At 38.2% G+C, this 21,480-nt stretch overlaps 1 protein-coding gene across 5 annotated transcripts in view; it reads left to right on the forward strand.

Annotated features, from left to right (window-relative positions):
- LOC149808212 (receptor-type tyrosine-protein phosphatase epsilon-like) overlaps positions 1 to 21,480 on the forward strand; it is a 186,642-nt gene that overhangs the window by 154,770 nt on the left and 10,392 nt on the right. For all 5 annotated transcript variants that reach the window (XM_089974912.1, XM_089974944.1, XM_089974938.1 and 2 more), the window contains 5 exons: positions 810 to 897; positions 16,987 to 17,063; positions 17,227 to 17,263; positions 17,634 to 17,731; positions 18,453 to 18,572. In XM_089974912.1, coding sequence (XP_089831038.1) covers positions 810 to 897; positions 16,987 to 17,063; positions 17,227 to 17,263; positions 17,634 to 17,731; positions 18,453 to 18,572 — 420 coding nt within the window. The remainder of the gene's footprint in view (positions 1 to 809; positions 898 to 16,986; positions 17,064 to 17,226; positions 17,264 to 17,633; positions 17,732 to 18,452; positions 18,573 to 21,480) is intronic.

Here is a 21,480-nt window from a genome sequence, read left to right on the forward strand (position 1 = left end):
CCTACAGTAGCGCGTATTCAGGTCAGCCACTTGCAACACTGTTGATATTTATCCCTAGTGTTCAGTACAGTGACGTCACTGACGCTGGAAATTTCGAGACTATAAATATCGACTTGGGGATTTCCACATTTTGTAGCTATACATATATACTAGAATTCATAAACAGGAACGTCACTCAAGCTGAGGCTATAAAAAGATAGTGGGATTTTCCAAAGGAAAAACCCACAAGTTGGAGCTATAAATAGATAGTGGGATTTCATAGGAATTTCAGCTGATTATAAATACATAGGTATTTATCCACGATCGTCACAAAATGGAACGAAAAAATTGAAAAAGAAGAAGAAAATGAGAAGAGGAAGAAAGAAGAGGAGGAGAAGAAAAAAAAGAAAGGGAAGAAGAGTGTAGGAGATAAAATAAGAACTTAGTGGAGAAAAAGAAGAAATTAGAAGAAGAAGAAGAAAACCCAAAGGCCCTTTTCAGGGCCCCCATATTTCTCGAAAAGAGATAGCCTTTCCATTGCCTACCCCTTTTTTAAAAAAAATTTAAAAAAAAAAATCCCATGTTAAATTCCCCTTGTCCGTAGATTGTCCCACGATTTATTCCCATGTTAAATTCCCCTTGTCCGTAAAGTGTCCCACGATTTATTCCCATGTTAATTCCCCTTGTCCGTATATGTTCCCACGATTTTTCGCCATGTTAAATTTCCATTGTCCGTAAAGTGTCCCAGGGGTGTTTTGACTGGAATTTCCATTGTCCGTAAAGTATCCCACCTTACTACTGATGTAGAATCATATATCGTTTCATTTCAGACACTGCCTCAAGGACCATTAAAAAAACATTTCACAGCTCTTTTACCTGAGAATCGAAAGAAAAATCGGTATAAGAATATGTACGCATGTAAGTATAAAACCGTCATTATTCACATTCTACGTTAGTAGTAAGGGGGGTCACCCTAGCCTCAATGAGAATTATCATTACAGAGACCCCTGGGTCACTCTAGCCTCAATGGAAATTTAACATGGAGAAAAATCGTGGGTCACTCTAGCCTCAAGGGGAATTTAACATGGAGAAAAAGTCTTGGGTCACTCTAGCCTCAAGGGGAATTTAACATGGGAATAAATCGTGGGTCACTCTAGCCTCAAGGGGAATTTAACATGGAGAAAAAGTCTTGGGTCACTCTAGCCTCAAGGGGAATTTAACATGGGAATAAATCGTGGGTCACTCTAGCGTCAAGGGGAATTGAATATGGAGAAAAATGTGGGACTGTCTAGCGTCAAGGGAAATTGAACATGGTGGGATTGTCTAGGGACAATGATGGTAGAGAGTCAAACACAACAGAGACAGAGACATACATACACTAGTACAAGCGTGAGATATATAAAGCATTACCAAGACCTGAAATCTTGCTGGGGTGTTCAAAAATTTGCATAATTGTAATGATGCTATAAATAGCTATAATCAAGGAAATGCTCAACGACAAAATGGATGTGACTAAAAGTAACGCTAAAATGACGAAATTGTCCCAGAATTTAAAGGCAAATAAACATATCCCCGAAAATTAAGTTACAACGGTTTAGAATAAAATGGATAAAATTAGTAACTACTTACAAAATCAACTTGTGTGACGATCGTCGATAAACACCCATGTATCTATTTATAGCTATAATCAGCTAAAATTCCTATGAGATTCCACTATCTATTTATAGCTCCAACTTGTGGGTTATTCCTTTGGAAAATCCCACTATCTTTTTATAGCCTCAGCTTGAGTGACGTTCCTGTTTATGAACTCTAGTATATATGTATAGCTACAACCTGTGGAAATCCCCAAGTCCATATTTATAGTCTCGAAATTTCTAGCGTCAGTGACGTCACTGTACTGAACACTAGGGATAAGTGTCAACAGTGTTGCAAGTGGCTGACCTGAATACGCGCTACTGTAGGTAGGTAGGTAGGTAGAATGTATTTGATAGGGATAAAGGGAGTTTTATAAGGACAAACAGAGACCAATAGACACACACACACACACACACACACAAATACACAAACACACACACACAACGTACGCCCGCAGACATACACACACACACATATACACACACAAACAAACACACAAACACACACACAACGTACGCTCGCAGACATACTCACACACACACACACAAAAACACACAACGTACGCGCGCAGACATACACACACACACACACACACAACGTACGCGCGCAGACATATACACACACACACACAAACACACACACACACACACACACTATAAAATGGATAAAATTAGTAACTACTTACAAAATCAACTTGTGTGACGATCATCGATAAACACCCATGTATCTATTTATAGCTATAATCAGCTACAATTCCTATGAAATCTCACTATCTATTTATACTACAACTTGTGGGTTATTCCTTTGGAAAATCCCACTATCTTTTTATAGCCTCAGCTTGAGTGACGTTCCTGCTTATGAACTCTAGTGTATATGTATAGCTACAACCTGTGGAAATCCCCAAGTCCATATTTATAGTCTCGAAATCTCCAGCGTCAGTGACGTCACTGTACTGAACACTAGGGGATAAGTGTCAACAGTGTTGCAAGTGGCTGACCTGAATACGCGCTACTGTAGGTAGGTAGGTAGGTAGAATGTATTTGATAGGGATAAAGGGAGTTTTATACGGACAAACAGAGACCAATAGACACACACACACACAAACACACAAACACACACACACACACAACGTACGCGCGCAGACATACACACACACACACACACACAAACACACAACGTACGCTCGCAGACATACTCACACACACACACACAAAAACACACAACGTACGCGCGCAGACATACACACACACACACACACACACAGGGAAGAGGTAAAAACAAACCCCAAATAAACTATCCACACAAACGTACGCGAACGCATACAAACTCCAAATATACTATCAACACAGAGTGAAGAAGAAAAAGTTTTTTGAAAGCACCTAAGCCCTCACCTGCAATGACCAACTCTGCCAAACACCTACACCCCACCACCCACTCCCAACATTACAAAACCCATTTAACCCGTTATTTTATGGCATCAGTGTGTGATTTAGGAAATATCAAGACACAAAATGATGGATGAATAGACTGACTATTGTTTACGGACTTGCATGCCTAAAGAGCGTGCGTGAAGGAAAACATCCTTCCATTTCAATTCTAACTAAAACATGATCCAGAGGGATAGAGAGAGGTGAAAGAGCACAATTTCATAAAGTGTGAGTAAAAACAAAACACGCCATCCTTATTATACAATGTCAAGACCAAGAGACACTTACGTTTTCTTTCTGGTCTATTCTCTTTTAGAAGGTAGTATGAAATTTCACATCAGGGCCAACGCATCGGCTCACATCGTCAATTTTTTCCATTTCCATGTCTTTACTGGCACAAGTTCTTCATAATCTTCAATTTCTTCTTCTTCCTCTGAATCCCTCTTCTCTGTTTCGTCTTGTTTCTGTTTCTTCTCTTTTCTCGTAGGGCACTCTGAATTCCAGTGTCCTTTCTCCTGACAACGATATTAGGTATCTTGACTTTTGTCTCTCTTTCTTAGACGAAGCAGGTATTCTGGAGACAAATACCCATTTACCTTTGCAGATATAGCAAACTTCATTAGCACTTACACACTTTCGTATGACTCTCATCAAATCAACGACCAAAAGAGTAAGTTTTGTTGCCACTTTCGCATGTGAATTATGCTTTCGTATGACTTTTAGCAAATATTTGACCAGCAGGTCGATCTGTGCTGACTCTTCCATCTTCTTGATCGTTTGAGAGTGGAATGAATACTCTGACGCTAAGACACTCTCCTTATATACAGGGACCTGCTGCGTATGAAACCTAGTCAAATGTAATTTTGCAATAAGATGAAACGATTTCATTGAGGAAGTAAAAGGCAATGATGTACCGTATCGCCTCACACAAAACCTGAAGTGTTAGCTCAGATCCGTGTCAGCGATTTCGAAGACGACATAACTGAGCTTTCATCAATGCTCTCCAATTATGCCACAAAACCACGAGTCCTGATTCACGCCAAAAGAAATTTCGTTCGGTCCATAAAAAATAGTATCACATCTGAGAAACGCAAAAACGAACTTCCAGAAAACTGAGAACGACGGCTTACACCTACAACGTGAAATGTATGAGTTCAAGTAGTGCGTAAAACTTAGTCAAATTAAATGTTTATAGTCAAGACGAAACGATCTCTTTTCGAAGAAGAAAGCAGACACCAAGCGACAATGGCGATCCGTGTCACACAACACTTTTCAAAATGTATATGATCAGAGGTTTGTTCTAGCGATCTGCACGGTTAAATTAAATGTTGATGTATTTTGCAATAAGACGGACACAATTTCCATGGGATCGCCCATGGTACGATTGTTCGTGCATTAGTTTAATCTTTTAAAATATTTTTTTATATAAATCGCCTATAGGATAGGCCCAGTAAAGCATGGCCATTCTCGTCACTGTGTGAATAGCTACTCAAGTCAATTCGAAGTGAACGCGGTAAGAAAATAAGTATAGCCAATGAAATGGCTTACAAGGGGTGATGCTTTGTTTTGTTCTAGGTCTGTGTGGCATAATAATCCCTATGTTCTTGCGTTGTTACCATTACAGTGCAGACAGACTGAAATGTGAACTTACAAGCCCTCTTTGTGTGTGTTGTACCATTTCTTCTTACCACATCAAAATACTGAGCGTCACAGTATTGGTTCGCGTTTTCAAGCTGACCATTTTTTTTATATCTCACTTAAACATTTTAACATAAACGCTCACACTCACATCGGTAGAGTCAGAACAGACGTGTTACAGTATTGAGGGGCATGTTATCTTTTTTTTTTTTCAAACTAATGAATTTGGGGTTTGTATGAAGTAAAGAACCGAAAGTACAGTGAAACTCAAGGATGATGACCCAATCTGTCTGTCTATTGATGCGTGTATTTACTTAAGAAGAAATATGACCTCTAAAACACAAAGAGATACGGCAAGCATGATTAGAATGAACATAACGATGTTTTCCTTCACGCCCGTGTAATTTAGAGTTTCAATCCTCTTTGAAGACAAACCTGGTCTCCTTTTGTAGGGCTCGAAATAATAAAAAACCTGAAAAAAATCTTAAGCACTTTGCTATAGATAATTTCATCAACAGACTAAACAACATAAATACCGTTACAACACTAGAAAGCCTTAAATCTTCTATCAAAAAGAAATGCATCAAAAAATTAAAGATTAACGATAACTAACCAATGAAACCGAATTTAACAAAGGCAGTGACATGTGAAGAAATGTCTCTCACTTTGGAAAGGTAGGCGAATGTACTCTGTCATGCACCATCAACTTGAAACAAAATTATAAACAGAGAGAAACCTGAATTCAAAATTCAGTTTTTTTTTTCTTCAAAATTGTTTCGTTTCTTTTTTATTTTTTTGGAACAAATCTAAGCACTAATATAGAGTGGAAAAGGGAAAATGCACATACAAGCTTTGATATTTCTGAAAAAATGAGGGGATATTCCTAACGTTCATAACCACCTATGGACTTGGACTTGTCTGTGACTTATCCACAAAACAAGATGTACATATTTCTGGTCAAGCTGCAAGTGTGTGCGTGTTTTTGAAAATGGTAAAAATGGGATATACAATTTTCTCGTGACACTTATAAAGTGAAGAGTCTGTGCAAGTGTCAAAAGCCAAAGTCATATAAGTTTTGAATTTTGTACGGCTTGTAAAGATTTCCACTTTAGAAAATGTGAAGTATCACAAGTTATTATCACAAACAGAAGTGGAACATAGGGGCTTGCAAGAAAGAAAATAACCCAGACAGTTGGTGTCATCAAGAGTGCTAGAGACGGTACCCGAACTTGCTTGCTTACTTGAATTAAAGTGATTTTCGCTCTAATGGAGCATATATCACTGGTTTAATAACGCACCGCGTGATTTTTAATTACTCCTGGGGAAGGAAAGAGAGCCTCATCTCCCAGGCTTTTATGTACTCACAGACTACTTTTAAATTTAGCCACTCAGGTGTAGGACTAACTAGTCCTTAACAACCTGACTGAAAGGCTTTAAACATGAGTGGGGATAGTCTCACCACACACTCATTTTTCTGTCCGAGCGTGGTAAAGGAGGAAAAAGGTGCTCAAAAAGACAGCCATGGGTCTTAAGTACTCAACAAAACGCTAGCCCGTACTTATTTCAAATCAAGTCCCGTTTTTGCTAATGGACAGTAAAAAGTACCAATAATGTGTTAACCACTTGTGCAATTAGTTCAAATCTAACGAGTCTGTTAAATTTCCTACTTCCTGACATATCTATCTAATATTAGTACTTAGTGTACATAAAAATAGCCATACTGATCTTATTTAAATTATTATGTCTAAGAGACATATACCAGTTTGGTCACTGTTAGGTTTAAAAAGTTAAGTTTGTTGCGGTGTTCCAATGGGTCAAGTTTGTTTCGAGAAGAGTTTAGTCAAGGAGGGATACCAAGCCAAATATGGTTCCCTATTTAATAAAAATCAATCTTTTGGAGCCCTAAAAAAGGTTGTTTTTTTTCTATTAGAAGGTAACACGTCTCTCTTTTTCTTTCATGTTCTTTCCCGCACTCCTAGTCTCATGATTCTTGATATCAGGAAATGCGTAGCCATGATGGGCGGCAATGTAAGCAGCGGCTTCTACCAGTTGACTGAGGGGGTATCCAGTGTAGGTTTTTCTGTAGAATTGGGGAAGAACTCTGACCCTAATCCCCATTGCGAAGGTCTTGGTTTGAAGGTGTCTAGAGATTTGTAGGCAACGTATTGTATGGCTCTAATAAACTGCCCTGCTTTGTTGACGTCATACAATGCTTGATCTAGTCCCATTTCGGTGTACTTCTCAACGAGGGTCAGCGTCCCCCTCTTCCTCCTCAACCGCCTCAATTTCCTCTTCTGGTTCTGATACTAATTCTTTAGTTGAGGTAGATAGTTTCAAATCCGCTGCTATGGTGTCTGTCGCTTTTATTGTTGTTGTGGTTGTTCTTTCAGCTGAGATTGCCTGTAGTATCGGAGTGAAAAAAGAACGTTGTTGTTGTTGTAGGGTTTAACGCCATTTTTCAGCACGCGATAGGCTATATATGGTGGCCAGTATTAATGGTGGAGGAAGAACCCGGGAAAAACCCGGAAAGAACCACCGACCCACGAGAAGCTACTGGCAAGCTTGCTCACATACCCACATTAGCCGAATCCGAGACTCGAACCCACGCAGACAAAGGTGAGATGACAGTGATCCGTAACGGAGAGCGCTTTAGACCACTCGGCCACTCGGGGCCCCAGAAAAGAACGTAGTGCCTCCGATAATTGCATTTGAGTTTACCATACCGTTTGTCTAACATAATTGGCCCTTTGTTTTGCCACCACTCTTTCCGGGGCAGGTTGTTTGTTAGGTATAGTCGGCTGTTGACTAGATGTTATTTGTGTTCTCGAGGTGGGTGGAGTGCTAACTGGCTAGGTCTGCATTTCTTGCTCCCGCTACTGTTGCGTATATTTCTTCCCTCCACACCGAGTTCTGGGCCTAATTCTTTTAATTTCGTTGTACCCGAACTTACATTATCCAGATTATAACCAACAAAAAAAAACAAAAACGCACAAACCTAAAAGAAACACTCACTCATTTTTTTACAGAACATTACTATTTTTTAAATTTTGATAAGCGACGGAAACGAAGGACTTAGAGTCGCACTTTCTAACCAAGATAAAGAAATCATGTGATGATAGACTCACTTCTGTATTTTTTCTTCTAACTGACTAACATATCATAGGCAATGGAATGTTGTTTCTTTTCGAGAGTATGGGGTAGCCCTGAAATTTGTTTTGGAACTTGAAGCTATGGCGATCGCTTAGGTTATAAGATGGCGGCCTCCTCTGACGACAGGCTTTCTCACAGGATAAGGTCTGCTTCTTCGGAAAAGAGAAGAAGAACTCTTTGGTGTCGATACAACTGTTGACAAAGTCTCTGTCAGGTTCATGCTGCTGCTGTTGCTGCTCTCTCTGCTGTTTATAAAGTCTGTACTTCTCCACCCATTCTTCTTTCTCCTTCTTGAATTCCTCCTTGAAGAGCTCTTCTGTCAGGTTTTCAGTGACTTTCAACATTATGATATTGTCTATCTCTTCAGGTCTCGGTATCAGACTTGTCATGACCCTATGCAAATTGACATAGGCTTCGTTCAACTTGGCTAATCTTGAGCACATCTTCGTAGGAGGATGAGTTAACAATGGATGGGCAGACTGGAAACTTCCCCGGTTCTTAAAGTCAAAGCGCAGACGTGAAGGAAAACATTACTACACGGTTTTCGAGCCCGAACGTTCAAATAGTGTTACGGGAGGGATAGAGAGAAGTCAAAGAGCATGAATCAAGATTCCTATAGCCAAACAAACCACAAAGGCATTTTTTCTTCAAAGCACAACATTTTTTTTTATTCATACTAACAAACAACTCTAACATTTTTTTAAACAATAATCCAACACTATAACATCAAACATTTTTTTCAAATACCAAACATTTATTTTCAATTCACACTCTACTTTAAACAGGGCTGACAACGTTGTGAATGAAATTGTGATTTCCACTGTTGGAAATCATTAGGCCATTGATGGACACTACGTTTCCTAGCTTGAGACAAAAGATAAGCATAATGGTCACAAAACCATCGATCTACTTTCACATCGTTTCTAGAAGAAGAACGAGGATCAAAATGAGTCACTAAATGTTCTAAGGAATAGCCCAGGCTGCGATGATGCAGAAAATACACACAATATTGTCCACACACCAAGGAATCTGTGCCTTGTAATTTCACATTATTGAATCGGGTGGTCTGAGCATTTCTTCTCATAAAGTCGATGATATCGTCTTCCAAAGGGGGCAATCCGTACGAATCAAAATATTCCACACATCCTTCTTGAGGAAAGTAAACGGCTACCCAGTGGGTTCCTGGGAGATGACTGTCGTCCGTGTTGATCACATAAGCTTGATGGTCTTGAGGTTTGCGATGAAGGAGTTCATCTTTAGCACAGACGACAGGATTCCAAGAAGCCGTGTACGAACTGTGGTTCAAAAGGTAATAAAGTTCCCAGGTATCCATTGTTTTGTGTGTTTTCTTCTTCTTCTTCACAGGTAATAATAAGTCATCAATTCGATTCTGACTTTTTGCTTGAAAATGTCTGACAAATAACCGTTTCTTCGTTTCGTCTCCTCACTTTGATTCAGGAGAGCTTCGATACGATCGATCTGTTGAGTGGTTAATGGTGGACAAGAATGTTCACGCAAGTCTTTATACCACTGATGCAACACGTCTTCGTCCGAGATGAGACTCCAAGCATCGTCCAGATACTCGTCCAATTTTTCTTCTTGACTCAGCATCAGGCATTTTTCGTGTTGAATTTGACTGGGATGATCGTTATGACATCCATAGCAATCTTTCTTGATCAATTCCTTAATTTTTTTTTCTGTCAAGACTATAGCATAACAGGAAACTAAATGTAATTCTTGTTCTGGCCATCTAGACTTCATCATGATGACTTCTTCGTCTTTGTCTTGGGGTTCTCCTTCCTCAGGATCTTCACATTCCATGCCCAAAGAATCCCTACTATACAAACATTGATAAAAGTCTTCCATGACTTCTAATAGTCTAGAATGACTTCTCTCAAACTGTTGGTTTATATCGTATTGTCCAATTCAGCATACAGGATGACGTTCACCGTATTATCTGCGCGTAGATTTTCTGCAAACTGAAATTCCACACGCATCTGGCCGGATTGTATAGGGTGAAAATGTCCCTCCTCGCTGTCTTGACTTACAATTCGTTAGAGAACCGTTTTCGAAAATGGAGTTTCACTGTAACTTTCCCTTTGGAGAATGGAATATTTTGTCCCAGATCTCCTTTTATAGCAATGTTGACAGTGTCTAAATACGACTTACTGACGGGCAAATAGTGAGGATGTAAAAATTCACGGTGTACGTGATAGGTGTTTGCACCTTCCTGGTCATTGTTTGTGGTACTATCCACTTTGAAAGGAATGACACGCAGTAACGGAACAGAGGTGTGTCCCACCACGTTGTACTCTACCACATCGGAATACACAAAGATCAAATTAAGTCCTTGGTTCAGTTCTACCGGGTTTCCAAAAGCTCTGTAAAAATCCATATTACTTTTGATCTTGGGGCTCATATTGTTTGCGACCATTTCTGCATGTCCACCCAAAATTTCAAACAAACTACCATTGAACCTGAGGGACAATGTGTCCGTATCTTGAAATTTGATCACGAGACGATGAGCCACTTTATGGTACTCAATCTTCACACTTTTTTTGGCTCTGTTCAGTGCTTTGCCAAAGGCTAAGTTGAACCTGTCCGCAATAGTGTCCACCAAATGTTCACCACTAAAATAATAACCTGAAGGAATTTTCAAGGTGTAGATAATGAAGGCTGGATTGCTGGCTGGTCTTGTGTCCCCTAAAAACCCGATTTTGTTGATTTATTCCTCCAATTGGGCATTCAGGATTTCCACCTCGAAAGTGTTTTGCTTTTCGGTGATGTTTTTGATTTGTGTTGGGTGAATGATTTCCACTAAAGCCACTTCCCAATGGGCTTCGTGATCTAACTGGATGGTCTGAGGTAATTTGACCGTGTAACAGCACAACGTGTTCTTGGGAAACACCTCCATGGAACTGTCACTGGGTAAGGTTAGGTAAAATTGGTTGTTATTGCTCATAATTCCAGAGTGTTGTGGCTCTCCGAGGCGATACTGGAAGTTAGAGGAGTGTCTCCGTCCAAAATGGGGTTGTTGTTGGAGTGGTGACTGGGACTGACACTGGACACAAGGTTCCCGTTGTTCCCGTTCGAGGAGAATTTCAGGGAGGGATTAGGAAGCAGGTAACCGATGTAATTGCTCAATACAATGGTCCACAAGTGTTTGTCTCCTTGTTGCAAACTCAAATTGGCAATGGCTGCACCGATGACACAATACACCACGAAGGTTTAGCAGAAAAAGACGATTTGCGTTTTAGGCACACGTTTTCCATACCACACCCACAAGGATTGTGTTTGTAAATCTTGCAGAGAAGAATTGGGTGAAGGAGTGATCGCAGTAGCTGAATATGTGTGAAAGGGCATGATGGTCACTTCTTTTTATAGTGCGAAGCGTCGATGCAAGAATGAAAACTGGGTGGATATCCTTTCCAACGTACTTTGACTTCTTTGACACGTCGTTTGCCCACTTTACGGTTTCTGCGTTTGACAATGCCTTTGATGTCGTACACGTCGTCTTTTTTGGTGACACGACGTGATTTGAAATAAGTACGGGCTAGCGTTTTGTTGAGTACTTAAGACCCATGGCTGTCTTTTTGAGCACCTTTTTCCTCCTTTACCACGCTCGGACAGAAAAATGAGTGTGTGGTGAGACTATTCCCACTCATGTTTAAAGCCTTTCAGTCAGGTTGTTAAGGACTAGTTAGTCCTACACCTGAGTGGCTAAATTTAAAAGTAGTCTGTGAGTACATAAAAGCCTGGGAGATGAGGCTCTCTTTCCTTCCCCAGGAGTAATTAAAAATCACGCGGTGCGTTATTAAACCAGTGATATATGCTCCATTAGAGCGAAAATCACTTTAATTCAAGTAAGCAAGCAAGTTCGGGTACCGTCTCTAGCACTCTTAATGACACCAACTGTCTGGGTTATTTTCTTTCTTGCAAGCCCCTATGTTCCACTTTTGTTTGTGATAATAACTTGTGATACTTCACATTTTCTAAAGTGGAAATCTTTACAAGCCGTACAAAATACAAAACTTATATGACTTTGGCTTTTGACACTTGCACAGACTCTTCACTTTATAAGTGTCACGAGAAAATTGTATATCCCATTTTTACCATTTTCAAAAACACGCACACACTTGCAGCTTGACCAGAAATATGTACATCTTGTTTTGTGGATAAGTCACAGACAAGTCCAAGTCCATAGGTGGTTATGAACGTTAGGAATATCCCCTCATTTTTTCAGAAATATCAAAGCTTGTATGTGCATTTTCCCTTTTCCACTCTATATTAGTGCTTAGATTTGTTCCAAAAAAATAAAAAAAGAAACGAAACAATTTTGAAGAAAAAAAAACAACTGAATTTTGAATTCAGGTTTCTCTCTGTTTATAATTTTGTTTCAAGTTGATGGTGCATGACAGAGTACATTCGACTACCTTTCCAAAGTGAGAGACATTTCTTCACATGTCACTGCCTTTGTTAAATTCGGTTTCATTGGTTAGTTATCGTTAATCTTTAATTTTTTGATGCATTTCTTTTTGATAGAAGATTTAAGGCTTTCTAGTGTTGTAACGGTATTTATGTTGTTTAGTCTGTTGATGAAATTATCTATAGCAAAGTGCTTAAGATTTTTTTCAGGTTTTTTATTATTTCGAGCCCTACAAAAGGAGACCAGGTTTGTCTTCAAAGAGGATTGAAACTCTAAATTACACGGGCGTGAAGGAAAACATCGTTATGTTCATTCTAATCATGCTTGCCGTATCTCTTTGTGTTTTAGAGGTCATATTTCTTCTTAAGTAAATACACGTATCAATAGACAGACAGATTGGGTCATCATCCTTGAGTTTCACTGTACTTTCGGTTCTTTACTTCATACAAACCCCAAATTCATTAGTTTGAAAAAAAAAAAAGATAACATGCCCCTCAATACTGTAACACGTCTGTTCTGACTCTACCGATGTGAGTGTGAGCGTTTATGTTAAAATGTTTAAGTGAGATATAAAAAAAATGGTCAGCTTGAAAACGCGAACCAATACTGTGACGCTCAGTATTTTGATGTGGTAAGAAGAAATGGTACAACACACACAAAGAGGGCTTGTAAGTTCACATTTCAGTCTGTCTGCACTGTAATGGTAACAACGCAAGAACATAGGGATTATTATGCCACACAGACCTAGAACAAAACAAAGCATCACCCCTTGTAAGCCATTTCATTGGCTATACTTATTTTCTTACCGCGTTCACTTCGAATTGACTTGAGTAGCTATTCACACAGTGACGAGAATGGCCATGCTTTACTGGGCCTATCCTATAGGCGATTTATATAAAAAAATATTTTAAAAGATTAAACTAATGCACGAACAATCGTACCATGGGCGATCCCATGGAAATTGTGTCCGTCTTATTGCAAAATACATCAACATTTAATTTAACCGTGCAGATCGCTAGAACAAACCTCTGATCATATACATTTTGAAAAGTGTTGTGTGACACGGATCGCCATTGTCGCTTGGTGTCTGCTTTCTTCTTCGAAAAGAGATCGTTTCGTCTTGACTATAAACATTTAATTTGACTAAGTTTTACGCACTACTTGAACTCATACATTTCACGTTGTAGGTGTAAGCCGTCGTTCTCAGTTTTCTGGAAGTTCGTTTTTGCGTTTCTCAGATGTGATACTATTTTTTATGGACCGAACGAAATTTCTTTTGGCGTGAATCAGGACTCGTGGTTTTGTGGCATAATTGGAGAGCATTGATGAAAGCTCAGTTATGTCGTCTTCGAAATCGCTGACACGGATCTGAGCTAACACTTCAGGTTTTGTGTGAGGCGATACGGTACATCATTGCCTTTTACTTCCTCAATGAAATCGTTTCATCTTATTGCAAAATTACATTTGACTAGGTTTCATACGCAGCAGGTCCCTGTATATAAGGAGAGTGTCTTAGCGTCAGAGTATTCATTCCACTCTCAAACGATCAAGAAGATGGAAGAGTCAGCACAGATCGACCTGCTGGTCAAATATTTGCTAAAAGTCATACGAAAGCATAATTCACATGCGAAAGTGGCAACAAAACTTACTCTTTTGGTCGTTGATTTGATGAGAGTCATACGAAAGTGTGTAAGTGCTAATGAAGTTTGCTATATCTGCAAAGGTAAATGGGTATTTGTCTCCAGAATACCTGCTTCGTCTAAGAAAGAGAGACAAAAGTCAAGATACCTAATATCGTTGTCAGGAGAAAGGACACTGGAATTCAGAGTGCCCTACGAGAAAAGAGAAGAAACAGAAACAAGACGAAACAGAGAAGAGGGATTCAGAGGAAGAAGAAGAAATTGAAGATTATGAAGAACTTGTGCCAGTAAAGACATGGAAATGGAAAAAATTGACAATGTGAGCCGATGCGTTGGCCCTGATGTGAAATTTCATACTACCTTCTAAAAGAGAATAGGCCAGAAAGAAAACGTAAGTGTCTCTTGGTCTTGACATTGTATAATAAGGATGGCGTGTTTTGTTTTTACTCACACTTTATGAAATTGTGCTCTTTCACCTCTCTCTATCCCTCTGGATCATGTTTTAGTTAGAATTGAAATGGAAGGATGTTTTCCTTCACGCACGCTCTTTAGGCATGCAAGTCCGTAAACAATAGTCAGTCTATTCATCCATCATTTTGTGTCTTGATATTTCCTAAATCACACACTGATGCCATAAAATAACGGGTTAAATGGGTTTTGTAATGTTGGGAGTGGGGGTGGGGTGTAGGTGTTTGGCAGAGTTGGTCATTGCAGGTGAGGGCTTAGGTGCTTTCAAAAAACTTTTTCTTCTTCACTCTGTGTTGATAGTATATTTGGGGTTTGTATGCGTTCGCGTACGTTTGTGTGGATAGTTTATTTGGGGTTTGATTTTACCTCTTCCCTGTGTGTGTGTGTGTGTGTATGTCTGCGCTCGTATGTTGTGTGTTTGTGTGTGTGTGTGTGTGTGTGTGTGAGTATGTCTGCGAGCGTACGTTGTGTGTTTGTGTGTTTGTGTGTGTGTGTGTGTCTATTGGTCTCTGTTTGTCCGTATAAAACTCCCTTTATCCTTATCAAATACATTCTACCTACCTACCTACCTACAGTAGCGCGTATTCAGGTCAGCCACTTGCAACACTGTTGCCACTTATCCCCTAGTGTTCAGTACAGTGACGTCACTGACGCTGGAAATTTCGAGACTATAAATATGGACTTGGGGATTTCCACAGGTTGTAGCTATACATATATACTAGAGTTCATAAACAGGAAAGTCACTCAAGCTGAGGCTGTAAAAAGATAGTGGGTTTTTCCAAAGGAATAACCCACAAGTTGTAGTATAAATAGATAGTGAGATTTCATAGGAATTGTAGCTGATTATAGCTATAAATAGATACATGGGTGTTTATCGACGATCGTCACACAAGTTGACTTTGTAAGTAGTTACTAATTTTATCCATTTTATAGTGTGTGTGTGTGTGTTTGTGTGTGTGTGAGTATGTCTGCGCGCGTACGTTGTGTGTGTGTGTATGTCTGCGCGCGTAAGTTGTGTGTTTTTGTGTGTGTGTGTGAGTATGTCTGCGAGCGTACGTTGTGTGTGTGTGTGTTTGTGTGTTTGTTTGTGTGTGTGTGTGTGTATGTCTGCGCGCGTACGTTGTGTGTGTGTGTTTGTGTGTTTGTGTGTGTGTGTGTGTGTATTGGTCTCTGTTTGTCCGTATAAAACTCCCTTTATCCCTATCAAATACATTCTACCTACCTACCTACCTACAGTAGCGCGTATTCAGGTCAGCCACTTGCAACACTGTTGACACTTATCCCCTAGTGTTCAGTACAGTGACGTCACTGACGCTAGAAATTTCGAGACTATAAATATGGACTTGGGGATTTCCACAGGTTGTAGCTATACATATATACTAGAGTTCATAAACAGGAACGTCACTCAAGCTGAGGCTATAAAAAGATAGTGGGATTTTCCAAAGGAATAACCCACAAGTTGGAGCTATAAATAGATAGTGGAATTTCATAGGAATTTTAGCTGATTATAGCTATAAATAGATACATGGATGTTTATCGACGATCGTCACACAAGTTGATTTTGTAAGTAGTTACTAATTTTATCCATTTTATTCTAAACCGTTGTAACTTAATTTTCGGGGATATGTTTATTTGCCTTTAAATTCTGGGACAATTTCGTCATTTTAGCGTTACTTTTAGTCACATCCATTTTGTCGTTGAGCATTTCCTTGATTATAACTATTTATAGCATCATTACAATTATGCAAATTTTTGAACACCCCAGCAAGATTTCAGGTCTTGGTAATGCTTTATATATAAATCTCACGCTTGTACTAGTGTATGTATGTCTCTGTCTCTGTTGTGTTTGACTCTCTACCATCATTGTCCCTAGACAATCCCACCATGTTTAATTTCCCTTGACGCTAGACAGTCCCAAGATTTTTCTCCATATTCAATTCCCCTTGACGCTAGAGTGGCCCACGATTTATTCCCATGTTAAATTCCCCTTGAGGCTAGAGAGACCCACGATTTATTCCCATGTTAAATTCCCTTTGAGGCTAGAGTGACCCAAGACTTTTTCTCCATGTTAAATTCCCCTTGAGGCTAGAGTGACCCACGATTTTTCTCCATGTTAAATTTCCATTGAGGCTAGAGTGACCCAGGGGTCTCTGTAATGCTAATTCCCATTGAGGCTAGGGTGACCCCCCTTACTACTTACGTTATTGGAAAGTTAAATATCTCCAACATGATTGCATCATGCATCAGGAAGTAATTAAAAAGCTGAAAATGAGGATACATATAATTTTATCTCAGCTACATTTAATTCAATAACCATTCATGAATTTATTCATTTTTGGCACACACACACACATGATATATATATATATATATATATATATATATATATATATATATATATATATATATATATATATATATATATATATATGTGTGTGTGTGTGTGTGTGTGTATATATATATATATGTATATATATATATATATATATATATATATATATATATATATATATATATATATATATATATATATATATATATATATATATTAAACTCAGAATATTAAGTCACTGGGAAAAGTATTTAATCTCTAGAAAGATAAATATGTTTCTATACATTGCAGATGACGACACACGGGTACAGCTGGATATATGGGACCCGGTCACTGAAACCGATTACATAAATGCATGCTATGTTAATGTAAGTTATGCTTGTTCTAGTCAAAGCAAGGATCAACCATTTCAAATAAGTACAGTTATAATGATAACATGTAGCTTAACCATTGGCGCGAACAGTCCATTTTTAAGACAAATCGTACATAAGCATGTATTATTTATACTTGGTACGCTTCTTTTTATTTCAGGGCTTTAAAGACCCTCGTATGTACATAGCTTCCCAAGGTACGTTTCTGATTTCTTCACGTTATTATATTTTAAGTTGATATTTGGACCACATATCTCGATGTACTTATCAAACTAATCGCGTATTCATAAAGAAAACATTGGCGTACATTTTATTGTACAAAACGCTAGATAATCCAGTGCATATATTATTATATACATGTAAATCAATAAAATATATAATGTTTTCGCTTCAACACAGAGGCCATATTGTGGTTCCACCTTTCTGCAGAGTTTACAATTCGGTATACATTTATCTCTACGTAGCCATATTTTGCTATCGAGGTTTTCTAATATTGCCCTAAAACTCTTTAGAGCTTTTGCATAGCTTTAGCATGAATATGGATTCGTTTACTGATCTTTTATTCAGGTCCAACAAAGGATATTCTTAATGATTTCTGGAGAATGATATGGCAAACGAATTCCAGAAAAATTGTGATTCTCACCAATTTAATAGAAGAAGAGAAGGTAATTTGAGAATATCCTATATTAGCGAAATCACTTCAACTAATCTGCCTGTGTGAATATATAGTTTTGTCCTAGGTTTATATATGTATTGCTTATTACAATATCAGTCTTTATTGTACCTTATATATAATGTGCTGTATTTATATAACTGTGGCACATTCAAAGCTTTTACTGTTATACGTTCTTTAATCAAGATATAAAGCATTTTGGTTATGAAACTTATTCACTTCTTATGGTTTCGGTATTACACATTGTTGCTAATTAGCTTTGTTATGTGAAACACTTGGAGGCAACGAAGTCGTGGAAGACTTCCAAGAAAGCTTTTCATTCAAAAACAATATATGTTACTTTTGCATTCGTCATATCATCTTTGTGAGGACAATGGTAAGCATATCATGCCTCCTCATTCTGTATACCACCTCGAGAGCTAAATTAATTCATCTTCAATTTGTACATTCAAACGATTTAAGTCTCTACAGTTCGATTTAAAGCTAAATAAAATGTCAACTTATTTACCAATACTTACAATCATTGGCCTATTTCTGTAATGAAAATCCTTATCAATTTTAAAACAAAAATTCAAATGATAACACCAATATAACCTATTTCATAAATGGTTCAGTATATTCAAATCGTCTCTGATTATATCAACCATGACATGTCCATATTGGAATCGAAGTAACGTCTCGAATTAAAAGGGTTTCATTTACTACTTTTGCAGCACAAATGTGAGAAATACTGGCCAGACGAAGGTTCAACTAAATTTGGATTTATTACAGTTAGACTGGTGAATATTGAAAGGTTTTCAGACTTCACTATAAGGACCTTAGAGCTGAAGAAGGTAATAAGATTTAGAAAGAAACCCGTGTTACTTTTTGTTCGTAAAAAGATTTTGAATGACATTTATTTCATTTCAAGAGAAGCCTTTCTGGTTTTGTTTTTGTTAACATTTTTATATACGTTTCTGTAATGTCTCTAATATATTAACTTCCTAAACGGAAACGAAAGGCGTTGTTTAATAACGTACACCAGTCTATACCGACTTATATGTATGCAGAAGCGTGTCAGTCAAAATTGCGTCCCTCAGATGTGTACCAATCATCTTTCCGTGTATTCACAATTTCTAACAAGTAGTTGGCTTTTTCCTCGTCTAAACAATATAAAGATAAAGATACAATCTTTTGGATGAATGGTATTAATATTGGTATCAGTATGTATCTAAGCAGTTTCCAAGATTTAGCACCCAAGAAGCACTAACAGAACGATTTGCTAAACATCCTGCTGACGTATTCACTATAAAACTATAATGGTTTTAAAGCACAATTTGATACACCAACAGTATAGGTATTTCAAACGGCTTTATAACAACGCTTTAAAAGACATACTTTTGTAATGTAAGGTGTAAACACACACACACACACACACACACACACACAGACAGACAGAGAAGGTCAACATTTTACTACCGAGTCCAAAAATGTCACGGCCTATATAACAGTACATATTTCCCAATTAATATGATGGGGACATTTTTGGAGGTGTGTTTATGTTGTGTGTCTTGGCGGTGAACAGGTCTCGGTATAGCCGTAAATACATCTTAAGGAAAGGCGTGTTTACGAATCTAGACAGACAGGAAAACATGCGTTTACCGACAAATAAAGAGAATTAAGGATTCGCGTTATCTGAAATTGTAGAAATGCTCTTATAAACTTTCGAACACATTTTGATTCTTATCTACATGTATCATCATACTTATTAAAATAAAATCCTAAAATCCTAAGCGTTAGCATATATGACACAATCTTACTTTGTCTACTTCAAAGTCAAATATTTTATCAAAATACGATGAACTCTAAATTACCTTAAGCTAAAAAGATTTGTTTATTTTTTAAAAAGGTTGTCAGTGTAACAAGTGGTATTTCGGATTTCGGATTTACAACAGAACACTTTTGATGGTGGTACAAATACAATGTTTAATAACGAACGACTTGAATGAGCAATTAATTATGATTAATATGTGCGTGTATATGATCCAAATATTTGATAAGATAAAACGCACGGGCTTAATAATGAAAATACGAATAAATGGCTTTACACAGTACAAGCACAATAATTTAACAAAGAAAGAATAGTGTTTTACTCAAATAGTAAAGAAATGAAGTATTTTACTCCTATAGTAAAATGTATTCACTCGAATAGTGAAAATTATGTAAATAAAAAAGGGGCAGATATACAATTATCTTTACAGTCCCAAAACACACTGGGTTTTACGAACCCCAAAAATTAGCCCACGGCTAAAAGATTACATGTATGGAGTTACACTCCGCCACCAACATACTTGGCTACCAGTCACACTGGCCAATCAGGCCGTCATTCTTCCAGGTTGGTCAATCAAGCAGTCAGCACCCACCAATCTCGCTCAGCGACGCCGGATCACCTGCTACGCGACCAGCAGCATTTTATTCAGTTGTAAGGCTGCAATGTTCAGCTTCACAACTGCTATGGTCATCCTCTAGGGTCGACTCCAATCACTCCGATAACTGATCGCTCTGGTCAGCTCTACAGCTGATCACTCTGGTCAGCTGAAAATAAATCCAACACCGTGTACTATGCATGATACGGGCATGTACGATAAAACGTAATGACGTTATATGCGATAAGTTATACAGATTACATTATCGGCACAATAATTACAAGCCAACATACATGTTCAGAAGTAAACCTAACAGTGACCGAGAAGAAGCCTACGGTACTAAACGTTTCTTAAAAATGCCGCTTTATATTGCTAATATAAATCCCTTGCTAAATCACCAATAATAGAAAATGTTTGCATTATACTACGTAAACCAAAGCTACATAGCAAACGTAACACAATTAACGTGGTAGTACAATAATTATAATTTATACACAAACAATTAAGAATTCACATACCTCTACAGGTGAAGGCCTTAAAGGTATTTACACCTCTTAGTCCCATCCTAACAAAACGTTCCATAATGTGAAGATTTAATCTTACGTTGAGGCATTTATACACGTACGAAGTCGTCATACATTGTCTGTGCGCTTGAAGCATTCGGTTCTTCTCCATTGAAATCACTTCGCGCGTGCGAAATATTGTACAATATACATAAATCACTCTCGGGTATCGATATACACATAAAAACGAAACCCGAGTACATGTATTTAATAAATAAAAGGATTTATACAATTCCGTGGCAGTCAGAATTATATGACAACATTAAAATTGCAAATTCATAAGATAGTCCTGAAAGGGCTTTCTAATCAAAGCGCGTCTCAAATCTCTCTCTCTCTCTCTCTCTCTCTCTCTCTCTCTCTCTATATATATATATATTAAGTATTGTATGACTAAAAACATATAATACAGTATAGGTATTACGGAGCATAATCAAATATCCCTTCATATGATATCTTCAGATTTGCAAAGAATGATGTGGTTAGTTATGTTTAGAGTTTACAGGATAAATCTCCACACCTACATGTCTACTAACCTACCTACCTATCTAGGGTCCCGAGTGGCCGAGTGGTCTAAAGCGCTCTCCGTTACGGACCACTGCCATTTCACCTCTGTCTGCGTGGGTTCGAGTCTCTGATTCGGCTAATATGGGTATGTGAGAAAGCCTGTCAGTAGCTTCTCGTGGGTCGGTGGTTCTTTCTGGGGTTTTCCCGCGTTCTTCCTCCACCATTAATAATGGCCACCGTGTATAGCCTATCGTGTGCTGAAAATGGCG

The sequence above is a fragment of the Sinohyriopsis cumingii genome, chromosome 1, assembly GCF_028554795.1.
Source record: "Sinohyriopsis cumingii isolate HCF-2022 chromosome 1, ASM2855479v2, whole genome shotgun sequence".
Classification (NCBI taxonomy): domain Eukaryota; kingdom Metazoa; phylum Mollusca; class Bivalvia; order Unionida; family Unionidae; genus Sinohyriopsis; species Sinohyriopsis cumingii.